General features: G+C 40.8%; 11 protein-coding genes across 11 annotated transcripts; 3 read left to right on the forward strand and 8 right to left on the reverse strand.

The window, feature by feature from the left end:
- Positions 1-504: 504 nt before the first annotated feature.
- NEHOM01_1911 (uncharacterized protein) lies at positions 505-924 on the reverse strand (the record flags this gene model as incomplete). Its single annotated transcript, XM_051490789.1, has 1 exon — positions 505-924. The coding sequence occupies one exon, from the start codon at positions 922-924 to the stop codon at positions 505-507; it is 420 nt and encodes a 139-aa protein (XP_051346749.1).
- A 226-nt stretch (positions 925-1150) lies between these two features.
- NEHOM01_1912 (uncharacterized protein) lies at positions 1151-2464 on the reverse strand (the record flags this gene model as incomplete). Its single annotated transcript, XM_051490790.1, has 1 exon — positions 1151-2464. The coding sequence occupies one exon, from the start codon at positions 2462-2464 to the stop codon at positions 1151-1153; it is 1314 nt and encodes a 437-aa protein (XP_051346750.1).
- A 367-nt stretch (positions 2465-2831) lies between these two features.
- On the reverse strand, positions 2832-3776 carry NEHOM01_1913 (uncharacterized protein; the record flags this gene model as incomplete). The annotated part of the gene is made up of 1 exon (XM_051490791.1): positions 2832-3776. The coding sequence occupies one exon, from the start codon at positions 3774-3776 to the stop codon at positions 2832-2834; it is 945 nt and encodes a 314-aa protein (XP_051346751.1).
- Positions 3777-4709: 933 nt separating this feature from the next.
- Positions 4710-5525, reverse strand: NEHOM01_1914 (uncharacterized protein; the record flags this gene model as incomplete). The annotated part of the gene is made up of 1 exon (XM_051490792.1): positions 4710-5525. One exon carries the CDS (start codon positions 5523-5525, stop codon positions 4710-4712), a length of 816 nt encoding a protein of 271 aa, XP_051346752.1.
- A 417-nt stretch (positions 5526-5942) lies between these two features.
- NEHOM01_1915 (uncharacterized protein) lies at positions 5943-6704 on the reverse strand (the record flags this gene model as incomplete). Its single annotated transcript, XM_051490793.1, has 1 exon — positions 5943-6704. The coding sequence occupies one exon, from the start codon at positions 6702-6704 to the stop codon at positions 5943-5945; it is 762 nt and encodes a 253-aa protein (XP_051346753.1).
- A 219-nt stretch (positions 6705-6923) lies between these two features.
- On the forward strand, positions 6924-9074 carry NEHOM01_1916 (uncharacterized protein; the record flags this gene model as incomplete). Its single annotated transcript, XM_051490794.1, has 1 exon — positions 6924-9074. The coding sequence occupies one exon, from the start codon at positions 6924-6926 to the stop codon at positions 9072-9074; it is 2151 nt and encodes a 716-aa protein (XP_051346754.1).
- A 372-nt stretch (positions 9075-9446) lies between these two features.
- NEHOM01_1917 (uncharacterized protein) lies at positions 9447-10199 on the forward strand (the record flags this gene model as incomplete). The annotated part of the gene is made up of 1 exon (XM_051490795.1): positions 9447-10199. The coding sequence occupies one exon, from the start codon at positions 9447-9449 to the stop codon at positions 10197-10199; it is 753 nt and encodes a 250-aa protein (XP_051346755.1).
- Positions 10200-10647: 448 nt separating this feature from the next.
- Positions 10648-11616, reverse strand: NEHOM01_1918 (uncharacterized protein; the record flags this gene model as incomplete). The annotated part of the gene is made up of 1 exon (XM_051490796.1): positions 10648-11616. The coding sequence occupies one exon, from the start codon at positions 11614-11616 to the stop codon at positions 10648-10650; it is 969 nt and encodes a 322-aa protein (XP_051346756.1).
- Positions 11617-12648: 1032 nt separating this feature from the next.
- Positions 12649-14247, reverse strand: NEHOM01_1919 (uncharacterized protein; the record flags this gene model as incomplete). The annotated part of the gene is made up of 1 exon (XM_051490797.1): positions 12649-14247. The coding sequence occupies one exon, from the start codon at positions 14245-14247 to the stop codon at positions 12649-12651; it is 1599 nt and encodes a 532-aa protein (XP_051346757.1).
- A 471-nt stretch (positions 14248-14718) lies between these two features.
- On the reverse strand, positions 14719-15816 carry NEHOM01_1920 (uncharacterized protein; the record flags this gene model as incomplete). The annotated part of the gene is made up of 1 exon (XM_051490798.1): positions 14719-15816. One exon carries the CDS (start codon positions 15814-15816, stop codon positions 14719-14721), a length of 1098 nt encoding a protein of 365 aa, XP_051346758.1.
- Positions 15817-17023: 1207 nt separating this feature from the next.
- Positions 17024-20353, forward strand: NEHOM01_1921 (uncharacterized protein; the record flags this gene model as incomplete). Its single annotated transcript, XM_051490799.1, has 1 exon — positions 17024-20353. One exon carries the CDS (start codon positions 17024-17026, stop codon positions 20351-20353), a length of 3330 nt encoding a protein of 1109 aa, XP_051346759.1.
- Between the last annotated feature and the right edge of the window lie 233 nt (positions 20354-20586).

Here is a 20586-nt window from a genome sequence, read left to right on the forward strand (position 1 = left end):
GCAAAATAAAATACAATACTATGTCTGTTCTTTTTTGATTTGGCACACTTTGACTTTGCTTTTATTTTGCCTCTGGCTATCTACTACTACTTACTTTAGTATTAGTTTGGGTTTCTGCAATAACTTAACAGAGATAAGATAAGTTACTTACTTGTTATACTCATAAATCAGCAGTAAATAACCACCCAATAAGACCACAATCCCAACTCAACTTAATACCAGCAATAGCTAACTAGTAGATAAGCAACCAGTACTGATACTAACTCAATACATAATTGTTGTTTTATGGCTTTTGCGGTCTCTTGTGTTAGTATTGAGTTAGGTTTGGGTTGAGTTGAGTTAGGTTAGGTTGAGTTGAGTTAGGGCCTCTAGGTTTCGGCGAAGTGCTTGTTGTGCCGGCTGGTGAGGACTTCTTGTCTTCTTTCTCCTGATCTGAGTTGAGTTAGGATTGATTGTTGTGAAGTTGTGAAGTTGTAATATCATATTAAACTGTGATTTATTGAGCTAGGGGTTTAGTATTGAGTTGGGTTGAGTCGTGGTGGGTTTAGGTTTAGCAGTCGAAGTAGGAGTTGAAATGGAAGTTGAAATAGAAGTACAAATGGAAGGTTTGGGTTGAGATGGGTTAGGTTGAGTTGGTGGTGACTCAACTGGTGATTCTGGTCTATCTCTAAGTCCAGAACTGGGCTTAAGTCCTCTTGCCAACCCTAACTCTTCCCAGTCCTCAACACTAAGCCCTTTTGTCATCGGTCTCCTAGCACCATACAATGTATCACTCGATACACCACTTGATCCTAGTCCTAGTCCTTCTCTGTCTCCTACATAGATTAGACATCCTGGATCTGGCCTCGCTGGTTTTGAAGTTAGTGATATTACTCGTAGAAGCAGAAGGAAAAACAGCACTACACTCAGTACACCCAAAGCCATCTCGAGTCTTTTTGCATGTCGTCCTGTCATGCCTCTTCCTATTCCAGATCTCCTTAAATCTTCTTTCCTTTCACCTGTTGATCACTTTGATTGTATTTCTGCTCTTAATCTACTTATCTCAACTTGTGTTAGGTTAAGTTGAGTTGAGTTGGGTTAAGTTGGGTTGAGTTAAGTTGAGTTAAGTTAGGATGCAAATTAATGCTAGCAACGCCCATCGCTTACTTAATTACGGGGTTGGTACAGGGCTAGTATTGGGTTGAGTTGGGTTGGGTTTAGTACTGCTAGGTTTGTCTGGGTGGGCATTACATAGGTTATAGATCGGTTTGATCATTCCAAAGAAACTACGCCATTTTGTACCTATACGCTTTGTATTAGCTACTAAAGAAGTCCTTCTCGTCTTCATTTCCTCTGGAATGCCATCTACTAAGTAATTTAGCCCTACTAGATCCTTTTCCGTTTGTATTGTGCTGGGGTCGAATAAGCTCTCTACTCCTAACGCAATTATTAAGTTGGGGGCCTCGACAGTCCGCAGCAGAATAAGAATCAATTTGAATACTTCATGGCCCTGCCACTTCTTTAGGAGGTTAACGTGTACGGGAATACTGCATCTGACTCTTTTTAGCAAGCTAAGCTGTTCAATGTACTCCTGGCAACGAGGTGCGGGTATCTTTTTTGTTGCATAGAGTACAAGATACTCTGGATTTTTAGCGGGTCTGGGAACTGCATTCACATCTAAGTAAAGGTCCCACTTAGATAGATTAGAGTCATATACCCAGCGGTGGTCTTCGTGCTTCTTAATCATGTGGATTTCCTGCAGACACTTAACTAGTGGAGCATCTGGTGTTGTTGGGTTGGGTGGCTGGGTTTGGGTTAGTTTAGTATTGGTTGATGGTTGAGAACTCACTTCTTCTTCCTCATCTTCTTCTTGGACAGGTGCTAAGTGCTGAACTCGTTCTTCTGGCCCCTCTCCTGACCGCTTCTCATCCTCTTCCATCACATTCATCACATCCTCCTCTTCCATCACATCCTCATCTTCCTCTTGAACAGGTGCTAAATGCCGCACTTGTTCTTCTGGCCCCTCTTCTAACCCAACACCCACTTCAGTTGAACTGGCACTTCTTGCCGATTCTTGGCTTTTTGGCTCCGCATTAGCATCACTACTTGGTATAGAGTTGGCTTGGGTTGGGTGGAGTTGTGGTGGGTTGGACTGAGAATCCAAAGACAAGTTAGTATTTGTGCCAGCAGAACTTGTACTCTCACTGATTTTGGCTCCTGGCTGTTTCTTCTCTCTACTTTCCTTCTTCTGTTTGTCATTCAGAGTTGTTATAGGCTCTGTTTGGGTGTCTTGATCTACTTTAGTCGGTTTAGTTGGGTTAGTCAGATTATCTGGAGTAGCATCACTTGGCTTGCGAATTAAGCGCGCATAAACCCAATCGTACACTCCGTATGTCTTAAGCAGCCAACATATTAAAACAACAACTAGCCAGACAACAACCCACTTAAGCCAGGACAGCTTTTTCGGCCACAACCTCATCATCATACCTTTTCTTATCTCAAACTCTACTTAATTTGCAATCCCAGCACCGCCTAATAATCAGTTTGATCATCTGCCGCCTCAGTACCACATTAACCCAAACTCAAACTCAAACCCAATTTATTAAGCCTAACTAAAACCAACTCAACCCACCTTAACATTGCACACATAACCCAATACCAACACCAACACCAATACCAATACCAACACCAATACCAATACCAATACCAACTCCTATTTCTTATCTCTAAATTCTCTTAAATGTCAAAGACAATAGTCACTAACTCAACACAACACAACTCAACACAATACCAAACCAAACCAAACCAAACCATCATAATACTAACTAGACTTTTATTAAGTTGAGTTGGCATTAGGCGGCAGCACTGGATAAGATTTTACATACTGGGTTAATCTCGTAGTCTTCTCTGATAAACTCACTGAAAGCGCCCCAAAACACATGATTACATAAAGTAGCGATCTTAATAACAAGTTCTTTCTTTTTCAGCTCCGCGGGGATGTTCTCCAGTAAAGGCTTAAACCTATCTATTAATTTCACATCAAGCGGGGCCGTACTCACGTCCGTCCAGTCTATTTCGATTGTAGGAACATCCGTAATCCGCAATAGAAACAATAGCAGCTCAAGTTGGTCTAGCATCTCATTTTCCTTTGTCTCTCCGACAATCCTTATCAGATCCGGACTAGTGATCTTTTTCAGGGGTTGTAGGTCTTCTTGACACTGTTTGTAGATTATCGATTCCTCATTTGGCTTAGTACTAGTTGGCTTGGGAGTTGGGGGAATATAAAGGCCGTTAGTTCCTAGTTTTAGTGTCTGATCGAAATATATGATGCCAACTTTATATACGCCTGGTATTTTTGTCACAGTAGACAAATAGTCTATTAGTTCATATACCTGCATGTCTTCTACCATTCGCATTCGATCCTTCTTTGAATTCATCTCAAGAATCCAGCCTATGGTGCCATCTGGATTGCGAGATTCTATCAACCGGTTTCCTATCAAAGGTTGAACCATTATACGCATCCATTCCAAACATGTAGTCATTCTTTCCCTCATAATGTGTATTTGGTGTTGTGGCATTTCGCTATTGAAGCTATCTAGGCCAGATAAATGAAATTCATCCTTTCCTACATATGGAATGTTTCCTAACAATTCATAGATCGTATCAAACCAGAGTTTGCTAATTGATGCTAACCTAATTTCATCAGAGCTAGCACTGAGAACTATAGTACCACCCAATACCACACCAAATCTCATCAAAACAAAACATAACCACGCCAATACTAACTTCAAACTCATTCCTGACATTCTTTTTTCTTATCTCTTCATTTTATTAAATTTCAAAAGCAACCATCACTGATTCAAAAGATAATTGGGTTGGTGTTGTGTGAATATTAAGTGTGTATTTGTTGTGCAATACCATCTGAGCGACATGACGTTTTGGGTTAGTAGTTGGTAATGTGGCTACAAGTTTAAAATCAACATCATATTATGGGATAAGAATTAGTCCCTTGAAGAGCAAGACAAATAATTACCTGAAGAATCCGGCATGTTTCTTATTGGATTAGTGTCGTGTTGGTAAGTGGCTACACACCGTTTTCAGCCAATACTAAATGTGGTGTCCTCGCCGGCCTCCACTTCAAAGTGAGTTATCTACAGAAGTGTAGTGCTGCAATGTTTATCGGCCTGGCACTGATCGCAGCGAACGCGATTAAATCTCGAAGTAGAAATCACAAGCTCAGATTAGCATTTATATTATGAGTTTACAGACTATCTCAAGATGACGTACGATAAAGAGAACTTAAGTTATACCAACTCAATACCAACTCAATACTAACCACTTCAAAATCGGTCTTTAGTCGAATATGTTTGGTTAAAAGGCACTTATCCCTTCCCCGGGGCACGATACTAAATTAAGACATAATCAAACCGGACGCCCATAGGATTTATTGAATAAAGTAACAACGTTGGGTTAGTATTGAGTTGGCATCTTCTTAAGCCAAATACATACTGTATTTATAGTTTGGAGTTGTACTCTACCAATCTCTAATCCTATTTGATTGACCTCTTGTTCCTGGAACTGCTGATGAAGAATAAAGATATGTTGGCTTGTGCTTATCTCCTGCGAAACATACTGCAATGCAGCTAACCCAATACCAACTCAATACCAACTCAATACCAACTCAATGCAAGCAAAGAATGACGGTGGATACTCTGAACACCACACCAACCCTACCAAAGAGCGATAAGCCTAGCCCAAGCACTTCTTAATGTTAAGTCAACCCATTCGTACGCTTGGATGGCCAACCAGAGGATATCTATCCCGGAATCGGCGGTGTTTGGCAGCTGCATGCATAAATAAGTTCTTCGGTCTCTTATGCCTTCTGGTAGATCGTCGAATAGGCAATTTACGTCAGCATGCGTCAAGTCGAAACGAGGGTCTTTGCTGTGCTGGGGCTGTCTGTTCAGGTATACGTCTAATCGGGGTGTGTCTAGAATGTGCAGCAGCAAACGAAGTAGCTTCAAGGCTGTACGGCCGTGTTTCAGCTCTATGTCTAGAATCTCCATGCGCCTGGTACTTACGATCCTCTGCAGGGGAGCCAGATCCTGGTAACAGCTGTTGTAGTCGCTTTCTTTCCACCACCTAGGAGCAATAATGTATTGGGTTGGGCCAAGTGCTGGGTCATTGTTTGGAATTGTTTGCTCTGGATTAAGCGTAAGAAGCCACTGGAAAGTATTGTATTGGGTTCGGTGGAGCATCCAGGTGTGTTTGTGTGGGTTCCTAATCACGCTTAAGTCTACTAGTCGCTGGGCTAATTGACTAGGTATTGTTGTAGGTTCTGGTGGTATTGGATAAGGCGGTGTTTGTGCTGTGGGAGTGGGTATTATTGGATTAGAGAGAGAAGAGTTCGATTGCTCTGGATGCTCTGCATCATCAATACAAGCCACCTTCATATTCAGCCACCCCGACCCTAACATCTCAAATAACAAAACACTAATCCAAAGATAAGATCTCCTAACACGCATTGCCTTTAAGAACCTGAACATGCGATTTTTTCTATCTCTTCTAGCTTTTTAATTTGCTATCTCACTATCCCACAATCTTTTTGATCTTTTCAATCTCAAACCCAACCCAATCTGACTATCTCACTCTTCTCTCCCACAAACCATCCTAACCCAACTCAACCCAACCCAAACCCACCTTAACACTGCACACATAACCCAATCCCAATCCCAATCCCAATACCAATACCTACTTCTTATCTCTAAATTCTCTTAAATTTCAAAAACAATATTCACTAACTCAACCCAATACTAACACGCACTCTTTGAGTTCATAACTGCTATTTTGTTTGTTGATGCCATTCAAGGCAATAATGCTTTATTGCTAAAGCCGTATTTATTCTGACCCAAATACTAACCCAAATACTAACCCAAACCAACCCAATACTAAACCTCTTTTTCCTATTGGGCTAGTTTCCGTTTTAGGCCGCGTCTTAATTTGGTTGTATCTTCTTTTTCCTTCCATAAACACTCGTTCAGACCCAATACTTCAACACCCCATTCTTGCCTGATTTTTTCGGCTAATGTCATCCACAAGCTGAGATCGTCTTGTATAATAGTATGGAATTTAAGCGTGTATGTCTCTACTAGACTGATAGTGCGTGCTGAATTGAAACAAGCACTGCATTGGGAATAACTGGTTGACAAATTGCTGTTATCTATCCATTCTATTCGGATCTCGAGCGGATTTTTGGCTTGTAATAGGAGTAATAGGGCTTTGGCCGGCCGGGATTCTTTGTCTGTTGCTCTCCCCGAGAACTCGATGAAATCTTTGTCTATTACAATCCGCGCCGGACTCTCGTCTTGAATCCTTTCTTCAAATCCTGTATTTGTCTCTGTCAGGAGTGTAATATCCGAGCTGACCATCAACCCAACAGTGCACGGGTTAAGTGTATTGCCAAGATGTGATCCATTTGCTGCTGCGAAGTTAAGAGTCCATTTAGTGCGGGTTTTTATGTTGCTTTCATCTCCCTCTTCTATCAAAGTGTAGTTGGATGTCTCGTTAACTAGTCCAAACTCTTTTAAGGCGGCCATTAGCTTAAAACTAGATTGAATATAGTTGGATTGGGCTATGTTGTTATTTGTACTAGTCAAAACCACACTAAGCTCCACCAGAACACAACAAAACCACCCAAATACTAACCTAATACTAATTCCAGACATTTCTTTTTCTTATCTCTACATTATATTAAATTTCAAATGCAACCATCACAATGATTGGATTGAGTTGAGTTGAGTTGAGTTAAGTTGAGTTGAGTTGAGTTGAGTTAAGTTGAGTTAAGTTAGTATTTACTCATCAAACACCACACCACACCACACCAACTCAACTCAATACAAAACCAACCGAAATCACTATCTTGTTTGTCATTTTGAGTCAATTTAATGTTATTAATTTGCTTATCTCTAATTTTATTTACAAAAACTATGACGCTATCTCTATATATGAAGAACCTATCATCTCTATACGCTCAGAATACCCCAATACTAACTCAATCAATACTAACTCAATCAATACTAACTCAATACTCTAAACCAATACTAACCCAATCAATACCAACTCAATACAATGCCAATCTTATACGGCGCACTACTTTGGGTCTAGCAATCTTACTCGTATTGTTGAATTGGACTGTGGTGGTTAATGCTTCAAACCAGATAGCCAAAGAGAAAATTGAAGTTCTAAACTCCATCGGGTTTAGTTGGCAATGTCCTCATGACGAGTCAAAGCTAAACATTACGTTTTGCTCCCCTCAATACCCATTCGAACCTGTTTCTGATGCGAATTTAGCCCAACGTATTGCAGCACAAGAAACCCCACTCAAATATACCGTAGAGTTGTTAAATGACGAAATTAAGTTTACACTGCCGCCTGAGCTAGATTCTATAAGGGCTAAGGCGGTTTTGGAAGAGCTACAAAATATCATTGAATTTAAGGCAGAGGTAGTTTGGATAATGTATATCGAAAATAATCAAGCTGATCATATACTGAACATGCAAATTCTATCTCGGGCCGTCAACTTGTTTGAGTGTCAGCAGCTACACCTTGAATTGAATCCGAACTTGGAAATGGACCATCTAGATACTAACCCAATACTAACCCACCCTATGGTCTGCCGAGAAGAGGCTCAAAATACGTATAGCCAGATCAATTATATGCTGCCGTGTACACTATTCAGTTGCTATAGATTGAGCGAGGTGTTTGAGAAATTCTTAGCTTGTAAGGTTCTTTTGTTACGGCCAATTTCAGGTCTTAAATTAGTCGGTGATTGGGGCCAGGACATCTCTTTTGTTAACCGCCTGTCTCTTAAACAAGACTATACTCTTCGATTTGACCCGTGGGGCTGCAAGAACGATGCCAAACTTGATTTCGGGCTTCTTCAACAATCTCCTGTTAGATGTGGCATGGTTCTAACCCAATGTTCAGATAAGCTATATGATCAAATTATCGGACTTGAAAATACAGCTGATAAACATCCCGAATTAACTCTAGCCGTCAAATGGGATACTATTATGACTAGCTATCCATTTGATAGACTCCATCCCCAAACAACAATCAACGTTCATACTCTTTTGCTCCTTGATGCTGGCAACGAGGCTATCAAACAAATGAATTATATATCCAAACTCGAGCACACTGCCCCGTCTTGGATCAAAGCCAAAAAGCTTATTTGTGAATTCAACGATGGCGTGCCATGTAACTTCTTATCATACTACCAAGCTCTTTTTACCCCCACCGCCTTGGCCAAGTTAAGCATCACAGTTGATGAAGTCGAACTGGTTTATTCAAAGATCGGCCGAACCAATTTACAGGACACCTTGAATGCACTTTTCCCTGGCACGAAGTTCCCAGAAATGGAGAAACCCAACCCAATTATGTGCTGTGGCGATGCACTCAGTGGCACGATTGAGCTTATGGAACCAGTTAACTTTTCATCTGATTTTGAGTGCTACGACTACTACAAGGATTATTTCTGCCAGCATTTGCGCTACACCACTATCAACCTCGATGGAAACAAAACTATATCACTGAAAAATGCCTACCAATGCACTCAGTTGTTAATGCTATTCCGAAACATCAATGCCACTGAGCTTCAAATCTCAAATACATTTGGCAGTGTTAATTGCCCTTTCGACCTGCAAGCACTGCATATGGCCAAGTCCCCTGGCCTCAAATACCAACTCAATATCAGCAAATTGGTGCTTGATAATACGCCCGAGTGTCTTTTTAACTGGATACTAGACAATTATGAGTTTGTTTGTCCGATAGAGATCTATATCCGCAACCACCAGCTCAACAACCTTGCTGTTGTCAAAATACTTGCTCATGAGGAGGCTCGTAATATCACCAAACTCGTGATTGTTGGCCTTCTGGGCTTAAGTGAGGCCGAGCCGGCTAGCCAGGGAAATAAGACTGACGAATTCTCACTGCCTAACTATATAAAGGCCTATGAAGGAAAGAAAACAACTCAAGAACTTGGCCTGCACAAACTGTTCATGGTCCCAGGATGCATCAACATTGGGCAACACATTTAAGCTTTGCGGGCATTCGCTGCTATTGGCATTCAGACTCCAAGTCTTTTATTCAACGAATACATCTCAACTTCAACAACCTATCCCAATCAAAACAGCCTCATTAATGTGAATGAGCTTACTCTTCATAACACCACCCACGCGCTCTTACAGACCGACCTTGCCAATTGCCAATCCAATATAATACCTCAACCCGAACAAAGCTCCATTGAAAAGCTATGCCTGTGTTTCGACAGCGGCCAGTCCTTAGCCACAACCGACCTGGCTACTATTATCCGTTGGGCGTCCTATCGTTTTAAGAATCTAACTGTGCTATGGCTGGCAAATATTAAGTTGTCAGAAGAAGAACGGTCTGCTATACCTTTGCGCCAATATATGATCACAGGCTTACCTTTGCTTAAATCCATCCAAATAGGAGGCATCGCCCTTGATTCCGACCAAATTAATCTGCACCTTTGGATTTATCATAATCGTCTAGAGCCGATTGAACCCAATACTAACCCAATGGCCATCGCCATTCCATACAAAGTACTATATCTTCTTTACACCCACTGCGAAAAGATTGAACAACTCATCCCAAACCACAAGAAGTTCAAGAATACACCCATTGAGAGAATCGTAGCAAAGCTTGTCAAAGACAAGTGCCATGGCGATAAACTGGATTGCTCGATTTGCCACAATGAGATTTTCGCGTATTCCATGCTGATGACAGATACCGCCACAGAACAAAATAACAGGGCTATTAGCCTATTAAAAGCTGTATCTGCTGCCGAGGTTAGTATCGTTGCTGTATGGTTTTTTGAATGTGGACATTGTGCCTGCATTAAATGCATGTACATGCTTGTGAGAAATTCAGAATTCAATGATCAAATCGAGCAGTGCCCCTATTGCAAACAGTCAGTTAGTCTTAGGTGCTATAATCAACTGGTATACATTTCTTCGATCATAGCTAACTCTTCTGACGGCTATGCCTGCAACACCACTACTAATACCCATTTGTCGTCGGCCACAACCAGGAAAGACGACCAGTACCTCTTCTATTTGCCCTATGAAAACCCAGCCAACTTAATTCGTGACCTTAATACAACCCCCAGCAATAACTTCCGTTCTGTGATTAAACTCACTTAACCCAATAAACATATCTCTTTGTTTTGCCCACTTAATCATTCCTTTGTCTTTCCATCTTCATTTAACTCACCATACCACACTACACCACACTACATTACACCACACCATATCTTAACTTAACCTAACCTAACCTAACCCAATCTAATATTAACATAATACCAAACCAACATAATACCAACTCAATATCATATTCTAAAACTAAAACATAACCCTTCTCTTTTCAAAACTACTCACTTTGAATTGGGTTAGTATTGAGTTTAGTTTTTAATTCAAATCTAACTGAATATCAACTGCGTACTAACTCAATTCAACAAAACTTAACACAACTCAACATAACTTAACTCAACTCAACTCAACACAACTCAACATAACTCAACTGAATACTAGCCTTTTTATTAGATGTGCCTCTTAACTTTAACCAAACACGGTTTTGCTCTTAACCATCCACTTAATACAATCCCATTAGCAGGTCACGCCCTCGACTCGGTAGATATATGTTATACTTCGTTGCGACTAACTCAAAAAATGGTTCCCAGTGTTTGCCTACGCCGTAGACAACATTGGCCCTGGTCAGCCGCTGCGCCATTTTGTTGGGAATATCGCTTAGTAGCACATCAAACTGATTTAGCGCAATTGGGTGGGTGTTAACGCCGGTGTCATACCAGTCGATGATAAGCTCAGGAACGTCTAGAATTTTCATTAGGAAGAGCATCATGGCTGCTGCCGCTTCTCTGTAGGATATTTCTATGCCAATAATACGCACGGGAATCGTGCTTTTGATTCTTCGCAATAGACTTAGGTCGTTGATGTACCTGATATAATCCAGCCCATCCCACTCCTTTAGTATAGCAATTATGTGATGGTTGGGGGTTGCGGCCAGGGGCTTAAGTAACATGGAGTGGTACTGCTTGTTGTTGTGCACTGCATCCAGTCGAGCTACTTCGGGAGTTAACTTTAGTTTCCACCACCTTTGGCCGTGTTTGACAACGCGCTTCCAAGTATGCTGAGCGCTGTTGGAAAACATCCCAATTCGTAATAAAGGGTCTATTATAGATGCGCTGGGTGGTGGTGATGGGAATGGTATATTGGGTGGAGGCGTTGTTACTTGAGAGAGCTCTGTATCTTGTTGAGAGGTCTTCTGGGCCTCCCGACCAACTATACCCTTTTTGCCAGGACTATCCAGGGCCATTCGTCGCTTCCTACCAAAATTAGATAGGCATATTCGTCTCTTCCCACAAGAGCTAGCTAGACCTATCTGTCTTAGCTCACAAGAAATAGCAATGCCTAATCGCTCACATCCAGCTACCTCCGGCCCGCCGCTAGCCTGGCAAACCAAAAGACTAATAATGACCCAGGCACCAACACAAGAGTGCCAAATTTGCATGAACTTTGAAGATTGTGAACGCGTACCTATCATACAAATTTGCTATCTCAGAATTTCAATAAAATCGCAATCAAACATTTTAATACCAGGAGACCGTTTTATACCACTGCCACCGACATACAGTACTGCAAGCATTAGAGACAACAAGTTCAAAGAAGTTTTGGTCCACCGCAGATACCAACCAGATACTAACTCGGTCACAATTTCAAAACTATAAATAAAATAGTTAATAGTACGTTTACCAAAATAGATATGACAAACAGAGATAAAGACCATATCTAGATATGGACAGGCCACAGCCGATCCTCTTGAAATATAAACATCTCAAACAACAAGCTCTAATTCTACAAATATTGCCGTGGAAAATCTCAATAGCGATAATCGTAAGCTGCTTGCTTATCTACAAGCCCGGCTTCTTTATCGAAGAAAGTAGTTATGCATTCTATCAATTTAACATCACCTGACATAGCATCTACTAACTTGATGCCAGTAGCAGCTGATGCTGATTCAAGATAGCCACGCACGAAGATTGAAGAGGTGGCTTTTCACCTCTCTCCTTTTATACACATCTTCTTCGGATTGGCAGGGCTGGGATTCATATCCATAAGCAAACCAGGAAAATGGCCCGATATATCAGCCATGGATGGACCCACCATTACCATGAGTCTTTTCTTCTCTAGCTACACCTACACGATCACCGCATTTGTACGCAGTCTCTTCGGAGCTATACGGTCTTCTGTGATAGGATTGGATTAGTAGTGAGTTAGCATTGGATTAGTGTTAGGGTTATTAGACTAAGTAGTGATCAGGTTGGTCGTATAGCAGTACTACACTAACTCAACCCAACTCAATACCAACTCAACTCAACTCAACTCAACTCAAGTACTAAACTAACCCAATTTATTCTTTCGAGATCTTTGTTGCTCTTATCAAGTCTCTTTGGATGAGTACTGCTGATCTAAGAGGGACCTTTCCCCCCATGGGCATGACAGTTTGGGTTAAGTTGTGTTAGTAGTTAATGTGTTATTATGTAAGATACTATTGATTTATTGAACTAGGGTTGGGTTAGCCAATGTTGTTGGTAACGTCACCAATTTGAGGGTTAGTATTGAGTTGGGGCATCGTAGATAGTACTTCTTCGGGTTTAGCATTGGGTAGGTCAACTGGAGCATACATGATAAAATCTATAGGCTGCTTGGCTAGGTTTTCAACCGCATAGACAGAGCCGTTAGAATAGATAAGGCGTTTGGCACCATTTGCAGATAACTTTAAATGCTCGTGGGCTAGATCAAAAATCTTCTTTTTATCAGCAACCAGACTTTGAGTGTTCAAGAACGCATCGTATTCCCGCTGTAAAGGTTGAATAATATTAGTATTATGCCTTTGAAGGTCAATCAAGGCCTCATCAAGACGATCCTGGATAACTTTTGTAGAGTTTTCGAGTGCGGGCGCGACGTCCTTCCCATATTTCTCGATAAACGCCTTGCCACTTGTTACGGTCTTCTCAAAGTCTTCCACCTTTTTGATCAGTGGTTTCGCTAATTCGTTGGCCTGATCGAGCGCTCTCAGATGAGGATCCATTTGCGCGATACGGGCAGCTTCTTCCATAACCGCGGCATCATTGTGTGCAACAATCTGTGTTTGTAAGTCGTTGATCTTCTTCTGAATTTCCTCCCGGGCTTGATCAGTAGCGGCTTTTTTAAGATCGTTAGTAAGGTTTTGTTTTGTGACTCCTAACTCCTCCAACTTCTCCAGACTTTCCTTGTTCTTCTGGATATTATCTGCTAAGTCCTTTTCGTAGGCAGTGCTAATCTCATGCATTTTCTTGTGTTTAGCCAGTAGGTAGTTCTTCTCTGCGTTGTTTAGAATGTCTTGAGTTACTGGCCCAACTGTTCTAGTCATCGAAAAGTCAAGTCCAACATGTCGAGCTAAAAGGACTCCCCAAACAACAAGACCAATTGCGACAGCGGCAATCACTATAACTATGATAACAGACAGAATAGCATTCCAAGACCACCTTTTATCATTTTCCCCCTCGCTGTTTACTTTCCTTAGCACAAAAGCCTGGTAGATCATGTGTCCTATAGAAAGAACAGCCAACAAGCCTCCACCAACAGCCAATGCTATACCCATAGTACTGGGATTTTCAAGAATTCGATCTACTCCAAAACCAACTAACCAAATAAACGCGGCCAGTACAGCAGCACTAAATAAACCGAGCAATACGGCTATTGCGGTGTACAGCGCCCGTTTTTTGGATTCCACTAATTTACCTATACCAGTCTCATAGTAGTGCCAAGCAAGATAAATGAATCCAGCCAATCCAATAAGACCGGCTAAACTGGCCATAATTATAAACTGTAGTTGCACGCCATAGACGTTGATTAACTCGTAGGACTGAATTGTTGGGCTAATGACAATATAGGCTTTGATTGCAGCGTACATAAATAGGCCTACTGCGGCCACCCAACCACCTGCAAAGAAACTAAAAGTTACTACTTTGAGAGGGTTAACAGTATTGTCAGGATCTGCTAAGTTAATAACGGGTTGAGAACCTATGAAAGAATCAGCGCCACCAGCGCCAGCATCATGACCTTCCGCAACAAAAGAAGCATGGATAACTACCGTTCCGCTGGTAGTATCATCTTGTCTTCCGCTTTGCATTAGAATTCCTCAAAAAAAAGATCTAAATAGAGACTGAATTTCCTAAAAGGGAAATTTGCAAATTTTATGACGAAATTTCCTTTTTAGGAAAATTAGTGGCAAAAGGTTGTGTTAGGACTGGGTTAGTTTGGGCTCAATTTATTGATTGTATTAGGATTGGGTTATGCTGAACATACTAAAGTTTATTTAATGCCAATCGGTTGGTTTGGATGCACCTCCAGGCCATCCTAAACACCAGCGAATCCTTCTGCCAAACCTACCCCATCCTGTCTGTCTAGATTTTGGTTGAAATTTGGTCATCCTAACCTAACATAACATAACCTTACACAATGGAATAAAGAAGCTTTATTAGAGATGATCTAACTACTGTTTTAAAACCACTACGTTAACCTAATTCAATACTAACACTAACCCAATTCAATACTAACACTAACCCAATGTGATGCTATTTTATAGAATGTAACCTATTCTTTAATTCTCTGGTCCATTCTCGTTGCCTGCACTGTGGTAGTTTTGTCTCTTTGACCTTTTGTATCTTTTGTACTCTTTGAAGGTTCTTATGTGCTTGTTTATGTCTCGATGAAAGCTCTTGTATTCTTTGGGCCTTAGATACTGTTCTACTGCATTCTTGAAGGTCTCCAGACACTCATCCTGTACTACGATAGTGTATGTGGCGCTAGGAGCATAGCTCAAACGGACTGCGTCCTTAAAAGTAAACTGTGCCACGTCTGTGATTCCTACCGCCCAGTCCTTTTCGGTATCAAAGATGGTATTTTTGACCACAACGAACGCCTTTTCTTTTGCATCATATTTGTAGTTGAGTCCGGCAAGATAAAGACTTGTGTTGAGCGGATGGATGTAGTTGAATATAGCAGTGCTGCGCAAAAGTTGAACATCTAGCTTGTTATGAATAAAATTGTATGCGCGCATGGCCTCGGATGTTTTGTTGTCTTCCTTTTCTGGAGATACTCCCGTGTATTTGACATACTCTTTCCAATCTAAACACAACACTTCAAGCCTATCTATAGCCTCCTCTGTGCCTAAATAGAAAGCGAGACTGGCGAGATTTTCAACAAAGATAACGTGTTTGGGGTTGATAGTTCTTTGAATAGTCGGGCTGGCTTGTGTCGGATCTTGGCTTAATGTAGCATACAACATAAGAATGTCTGGCGTATAGTCTAATAGTGGGTCTAATGTAATCTCTCTTGCCCCGCCGTACTCAAATAATGTCTTTAGAAGAGAGGCTATATATTCAACCTGCAGTAGACGATTACATCTAAGATTTAGTAGTCTATAAAAGGTAAAGTTTAGAAATAGATCCTTTTCCTTCTGATCATTTGAGTTTATCAAAGGAGACCCATCTTGTGTAATCAGGCCTTTTCTGTACCTCTCTAGTGTCTTTTTGGCCCAGGGAAAGTCAAGGGCGGCTAATTCTTCTAGTGATAAGACACTATTGATTATATTTGAGGAGATACCGATTTGTGATGTTTTGTGACAGTTTAAAACAAGCAAGCACTGAATGATCAGTAACCATAAGGACAACCTAGTTCTTCTTTTTGGATTAAGCATTTGTAAGGTAAAAAATCAGCTGTTTTTGTGACTTAAATTACCTAATTAGGAAAAATATTATTATACGATCGGGTTGGTTGTTTCAAATATCACTTTTAACTAACTACTACCCAACTTAAACAACAACAGTAACACCTGTGCCGTCCACTGTTTCCGAACAACTTGGTTATGAAGATAAAGACGACTACTACTATCTATCGAATATTTTGAAATATTCTAAATTCTCTGAAAGTTCTGAGTTGGCTATCTCAAGTTCAAAATTACAACTAGAAGTGTGAAATTAGCCCGATATGAACTCATTCATCTTGAGAGATAGGATCAAAAAGATAAATCAAAACAAAAACAATGCAGTACCAACCCATTACTTGAGCTGTGATCTTCAGAAGGAGACCGTCTTCTTTTCAATGGACGCGGTAATATACTAACTGTCGTGCCCCGGGGAAGGGATAGTACCTTTCAACCAAACATATTCGACTAAAGACCGATTTTGAAGTGGTTAGTATTGGGTTAGTATAACTTAAGTTCTCTTTATCGTACGTCATCTTGAGATAGTCTGTAAACTCGGAATATAAATGCTAATCTGAGATTGTGATTTCCAATTCAAGATTTAATCGCGTTCGCTGCAATCAGTGCCAAGCCGATAAACATTACAGCACTACACTCCTGTAGATAACTTACTTTGAAGTGGAGGCCGGCGAGGACACCACACTAACCCAATACCAATATCAATTTTAAATGCAATTTCTTTTGGTTTGTGTAGATAAGAACTATAAGTTGCTATTTCAAAATGTTATCAAAATAAAGAATAGTAGAAAGATGTCAAACTAATTTGGTGTTATACAACTAATGTCTAGTGTGGTGTTTGTACCATTTCCCCACGTATCTTAATGAGATTCTCAAATCATTTCTACTTTAAAACGAGTAAGTACATATAATGCATATATTTATTCCTTACTGCTTTAAGCAACCTAATACTAACTCAAACCAACTCAATTAAAGTATAAGTATACGACGAAGACCTATAAAAGACTTTCTACGACTTTCTACGAATCTCTACGACATACATAAAGGACTTACAGAAGACTATATTAGACCTAGAAACTACTCAGAATCGTATACTAACTTGTATACCAACTCAATAGCTATCTTTGGTTTTGTTGTTTTTAATAATCGTCTGTGCTTTTTAAATCGCTCTTTTTCCAAAATTATGTTGTCATCTTTGCGTATCGATAAGCTATTTACTGCATATGCACAGAATAACTCTGTATTCCAATTAGAATCTTGTGCCTCTTATGAGGTCTCGCAAAGAAACAGCAGTCAATGTATCCCGAGTACTTCTGTAATAAGCAGTAGCACTGTAGCTAAGATTTGGCCGGGTGTCTCTGTTAGACAATGGATTAGTATTGGGTTATATATCCTGCTGGTTCTTTTGAGTGGTATTGCTAGCTCAAATGCAGTTGAGGACTCGCGTATAAAAGAACTTCCCAAACTACCAAGCTCGCAGCAAATGATTGGCGATCTCTTAAGAATTGGCTTTCATGCTGATAAAGATGAACTAATGGTGCGAGTTGATTATTACGGGCCGAATCTAAATCAAAAACTGGTTAGTACTAACCCAATCCAACCCCAATCTGTTTCTCCTGACAGCAGCATATCAAACTCACACATTTTGCCACCAAGTCGGTTGCCCATATATACAGTGAACTGCGAAAACAAGAAATTGACCTTTCAGATAGCCAAAAAACAAACACCAACGGAACTCGGTGTGAAACTATATCTGCTACGTGATATTGCTGTTATTAAGACTAATGTCTTGTATGTTAGCTACACAAGCTGTAGCATATCAAACTCTTCTTTTGTTTCTCGAGTGATTAACATGGTTGACTGCACACAGATTGTACTTGATATTGCTACTGGCCATGCACTGAACACATGTATTGGCCATGCGGAGTTGGATGAGTGTTTGAGTGAAGCAAGGAGTGCAGCCAGCTACATTACTCATAATAATAAGATCCTTGTGCTTATTCAATACGCTGCAGAGGCTTTGATTCCTGATTTAATGGCCTACGGGCTAGTATTTGCGCGGCCAGTGATATTTTTCTTATCGAACTATCCGGACAAGATTCATCCGATCTTGGAGATTCCCAGTTGCATCTTTTGGCAAAATAGACCTTATACCAGTGCCTCTGCCTCCACGTCCAATAAGATTAATCTCACGGACCTTCAAAAGTACCATCCCAGATGCCAACATACCAGCATCGTATCTTTGGACGAAAAACAGATAGGGATAAATTTATACAACACGCCCAATGATTCTGATGCTAATAACCCTCCACCTCTAACTCTGCAAGCACGCTTGGCCAATCTTATATTTTTGTATAAGATGTGCCTGCATCATGTCCGTGTTGATATTATTTACGGTCCTGAAATAACTACAGAGTCCGCTCAAATGATGATTGAAGCCCATGATAACCCAACGCCAATGGAACCTAGAATCTTTGCCAAAACTGCGATGCTTTTAATTCCTAAGGCAATGCCATGCAAAGAACTATACAGGAGCATCTACACCTCACAAGCTTTTGCTAATCTTGGCATCATAGTTCAAAATATTCAGATTGAGTATGTTAAAAACCGGACAGACTTATATGATACCCTAATGCTTCTTTGGAAAATCAAGGCAATACCACGTCCTGAAAGCAATCCAAACCTGATTGTATGTTGCAAGGGTGATTCTCTCAACCAATCCTATTGGAGGCCGCCAGCCATAATCGATATACAGCTTGACAACCAGTGCTTAAATGACAAAATCTTGGAGTACAAGCACTGCACCGGCTCGTTCTTCTGCCAGAATATACACTACCAGAACATCCACATTAATGGAAAGGAAGCACCAGACGCGAGCTTAGCTTCCCTCTGTATTGAGCTCCTAAACCTATTCCTGAACATCACGGCTGCTAAGGTTCAGATCTCCAACATTCGGACTGACAATTGTAAAACTGTGGTTAGTGATTGGAGCGCCTTAAACTCAACTGACAGGCCACAATACACCGCTAACATTAATACTCTAGTCTTCAGCAATGTAGACGAGTCGTTTATTTGCTGTATCTTGAAGAGGTACAGGTTTAGCACTAAGATCAAACTGAAGTTTAAGAACCAACAATTCCAAAACCTTGCCATTGCCCAAATCCTTTCTTTTCCCATAGGCCAATCAATCTCATCTCTCATTGTCTATGATTGGCATGCACTAGATGAAGTGGCATATTTTGACCGGCAAAACGACCTTAAGACATTCTTGCTCTTCAACTATGTGAGGGATAATTCTCTGCTCAACCAACCCAATACTAACCTCAACCTCCATAAGCTGGTTATAAACCCAGGGAAGATCGACTTTGATCTGCATGCTAGGATTGTTCACACATTTAGAAAGCTTAACGTTCAACTTCCATGCATTTCATTTGAAGACATCCTCACCAACCCATCATCTAGCCACCTATTCCCTTACGCATTGGAGAAAGTCGGCTATACTATTTTCGGCATCAGTATAGAAGACTTAAAGAATGACACGGCCATGCTCCAGGTCAGTAAATCAACTATACCCTGCCCAAATACTAACTCAAATACTATCTCAAATACTATCTCAAATACTATCTCAAATACTATCTCAAATACTAACCCAATACAACCAATCCATTGTTTGCGCTTACACTTTAAGACCGGCGAGTTTCGAACCGAGGCTGATTTAATCGCCACTCTTCGATGGGTTGCTTATCGATTTAAGAAGCCAACCTACTTATGGATAGAAAATGCCGCGTGTTCTAAAAATGAGAAAGCTGTTATTTCTTGTCGTTATTATTTGATTGACGATCTGCATTGTTGGCTTTATTATCTTTGGATAGAAGATGAACATCAAAACGCGCTGAAGGTAAACCTTATCCCGCACTGCCACCAGAATATCTTACTGGCCGCCATCTCAAATACTGAGCCTGCTTGTGTTGTAGTGCCATTTACAGTCTTGTCGCGATTCGCCAACCTTCTTAATTGCCCCGGCCCGATAGCTTCTATTGTTCCTGCACACCTAAATTTCCATCCATCACTCAAAATAATCATAGACAAACTCAAAGAGCGGCTCGACAATAAAGTCGATCCTTATCAGCAGAGAGGTTGTTCGATCTGTTTTGATGCTCTCTACACCATTCAAGAAAACATAGCCACCCTGGACTCCCAATCCAACACTAACCTAACACCCACATTCTTCGTCTACTCCGCGTGTGGACACATAATGTGTCTTACGTGTGCCGTTAATGCCGTGGATAACGATTTTTGCCCAGAATGCAAACAGTCCGGGAAGTTTTTGAGCATCCATCTACTGAAAAGTGTTCCTCTAGATAGCATTGTCTTTGTCGAGAAGGATGCCACCGATGCCACCACTGATGTTCCTCTGTGGCTCAAAAAGACGGCATTCTCAGACCAGCACATCTATTTCTATTCTCCCTACAATGATCTATCCACCCTAAATAATGATCTCAAGGAACACTAGCCAAGAAGCTAATCTTGAATGCCAAACAGTTGCCAACTCTCTTTGCTAATACAATCCTAGCCATTCTACTTTGATCCAAACAGTCCTGTTTACTTCTTACCCTTACCCGAACCATCTCGAACATTCCCAATCCAATACCAAGCACATACCAATTAAATATCATCCAAATACTAACCCAACCCAATGGAATGAGTAGAGAGTTATCTTAACCGACTGTAGAGCAGTACTAGATA

Source organism: Nematocida homosporus (assembly GCF_024244095.1).
Source record: "Nematocida homosporus strain JUm1504 chromosome Unknown 4467, whole genome shotgun sequence".
NCBI lineage: Eukaryota > Fungi > Microsporidia > Nematocida > Nematocida homosporus.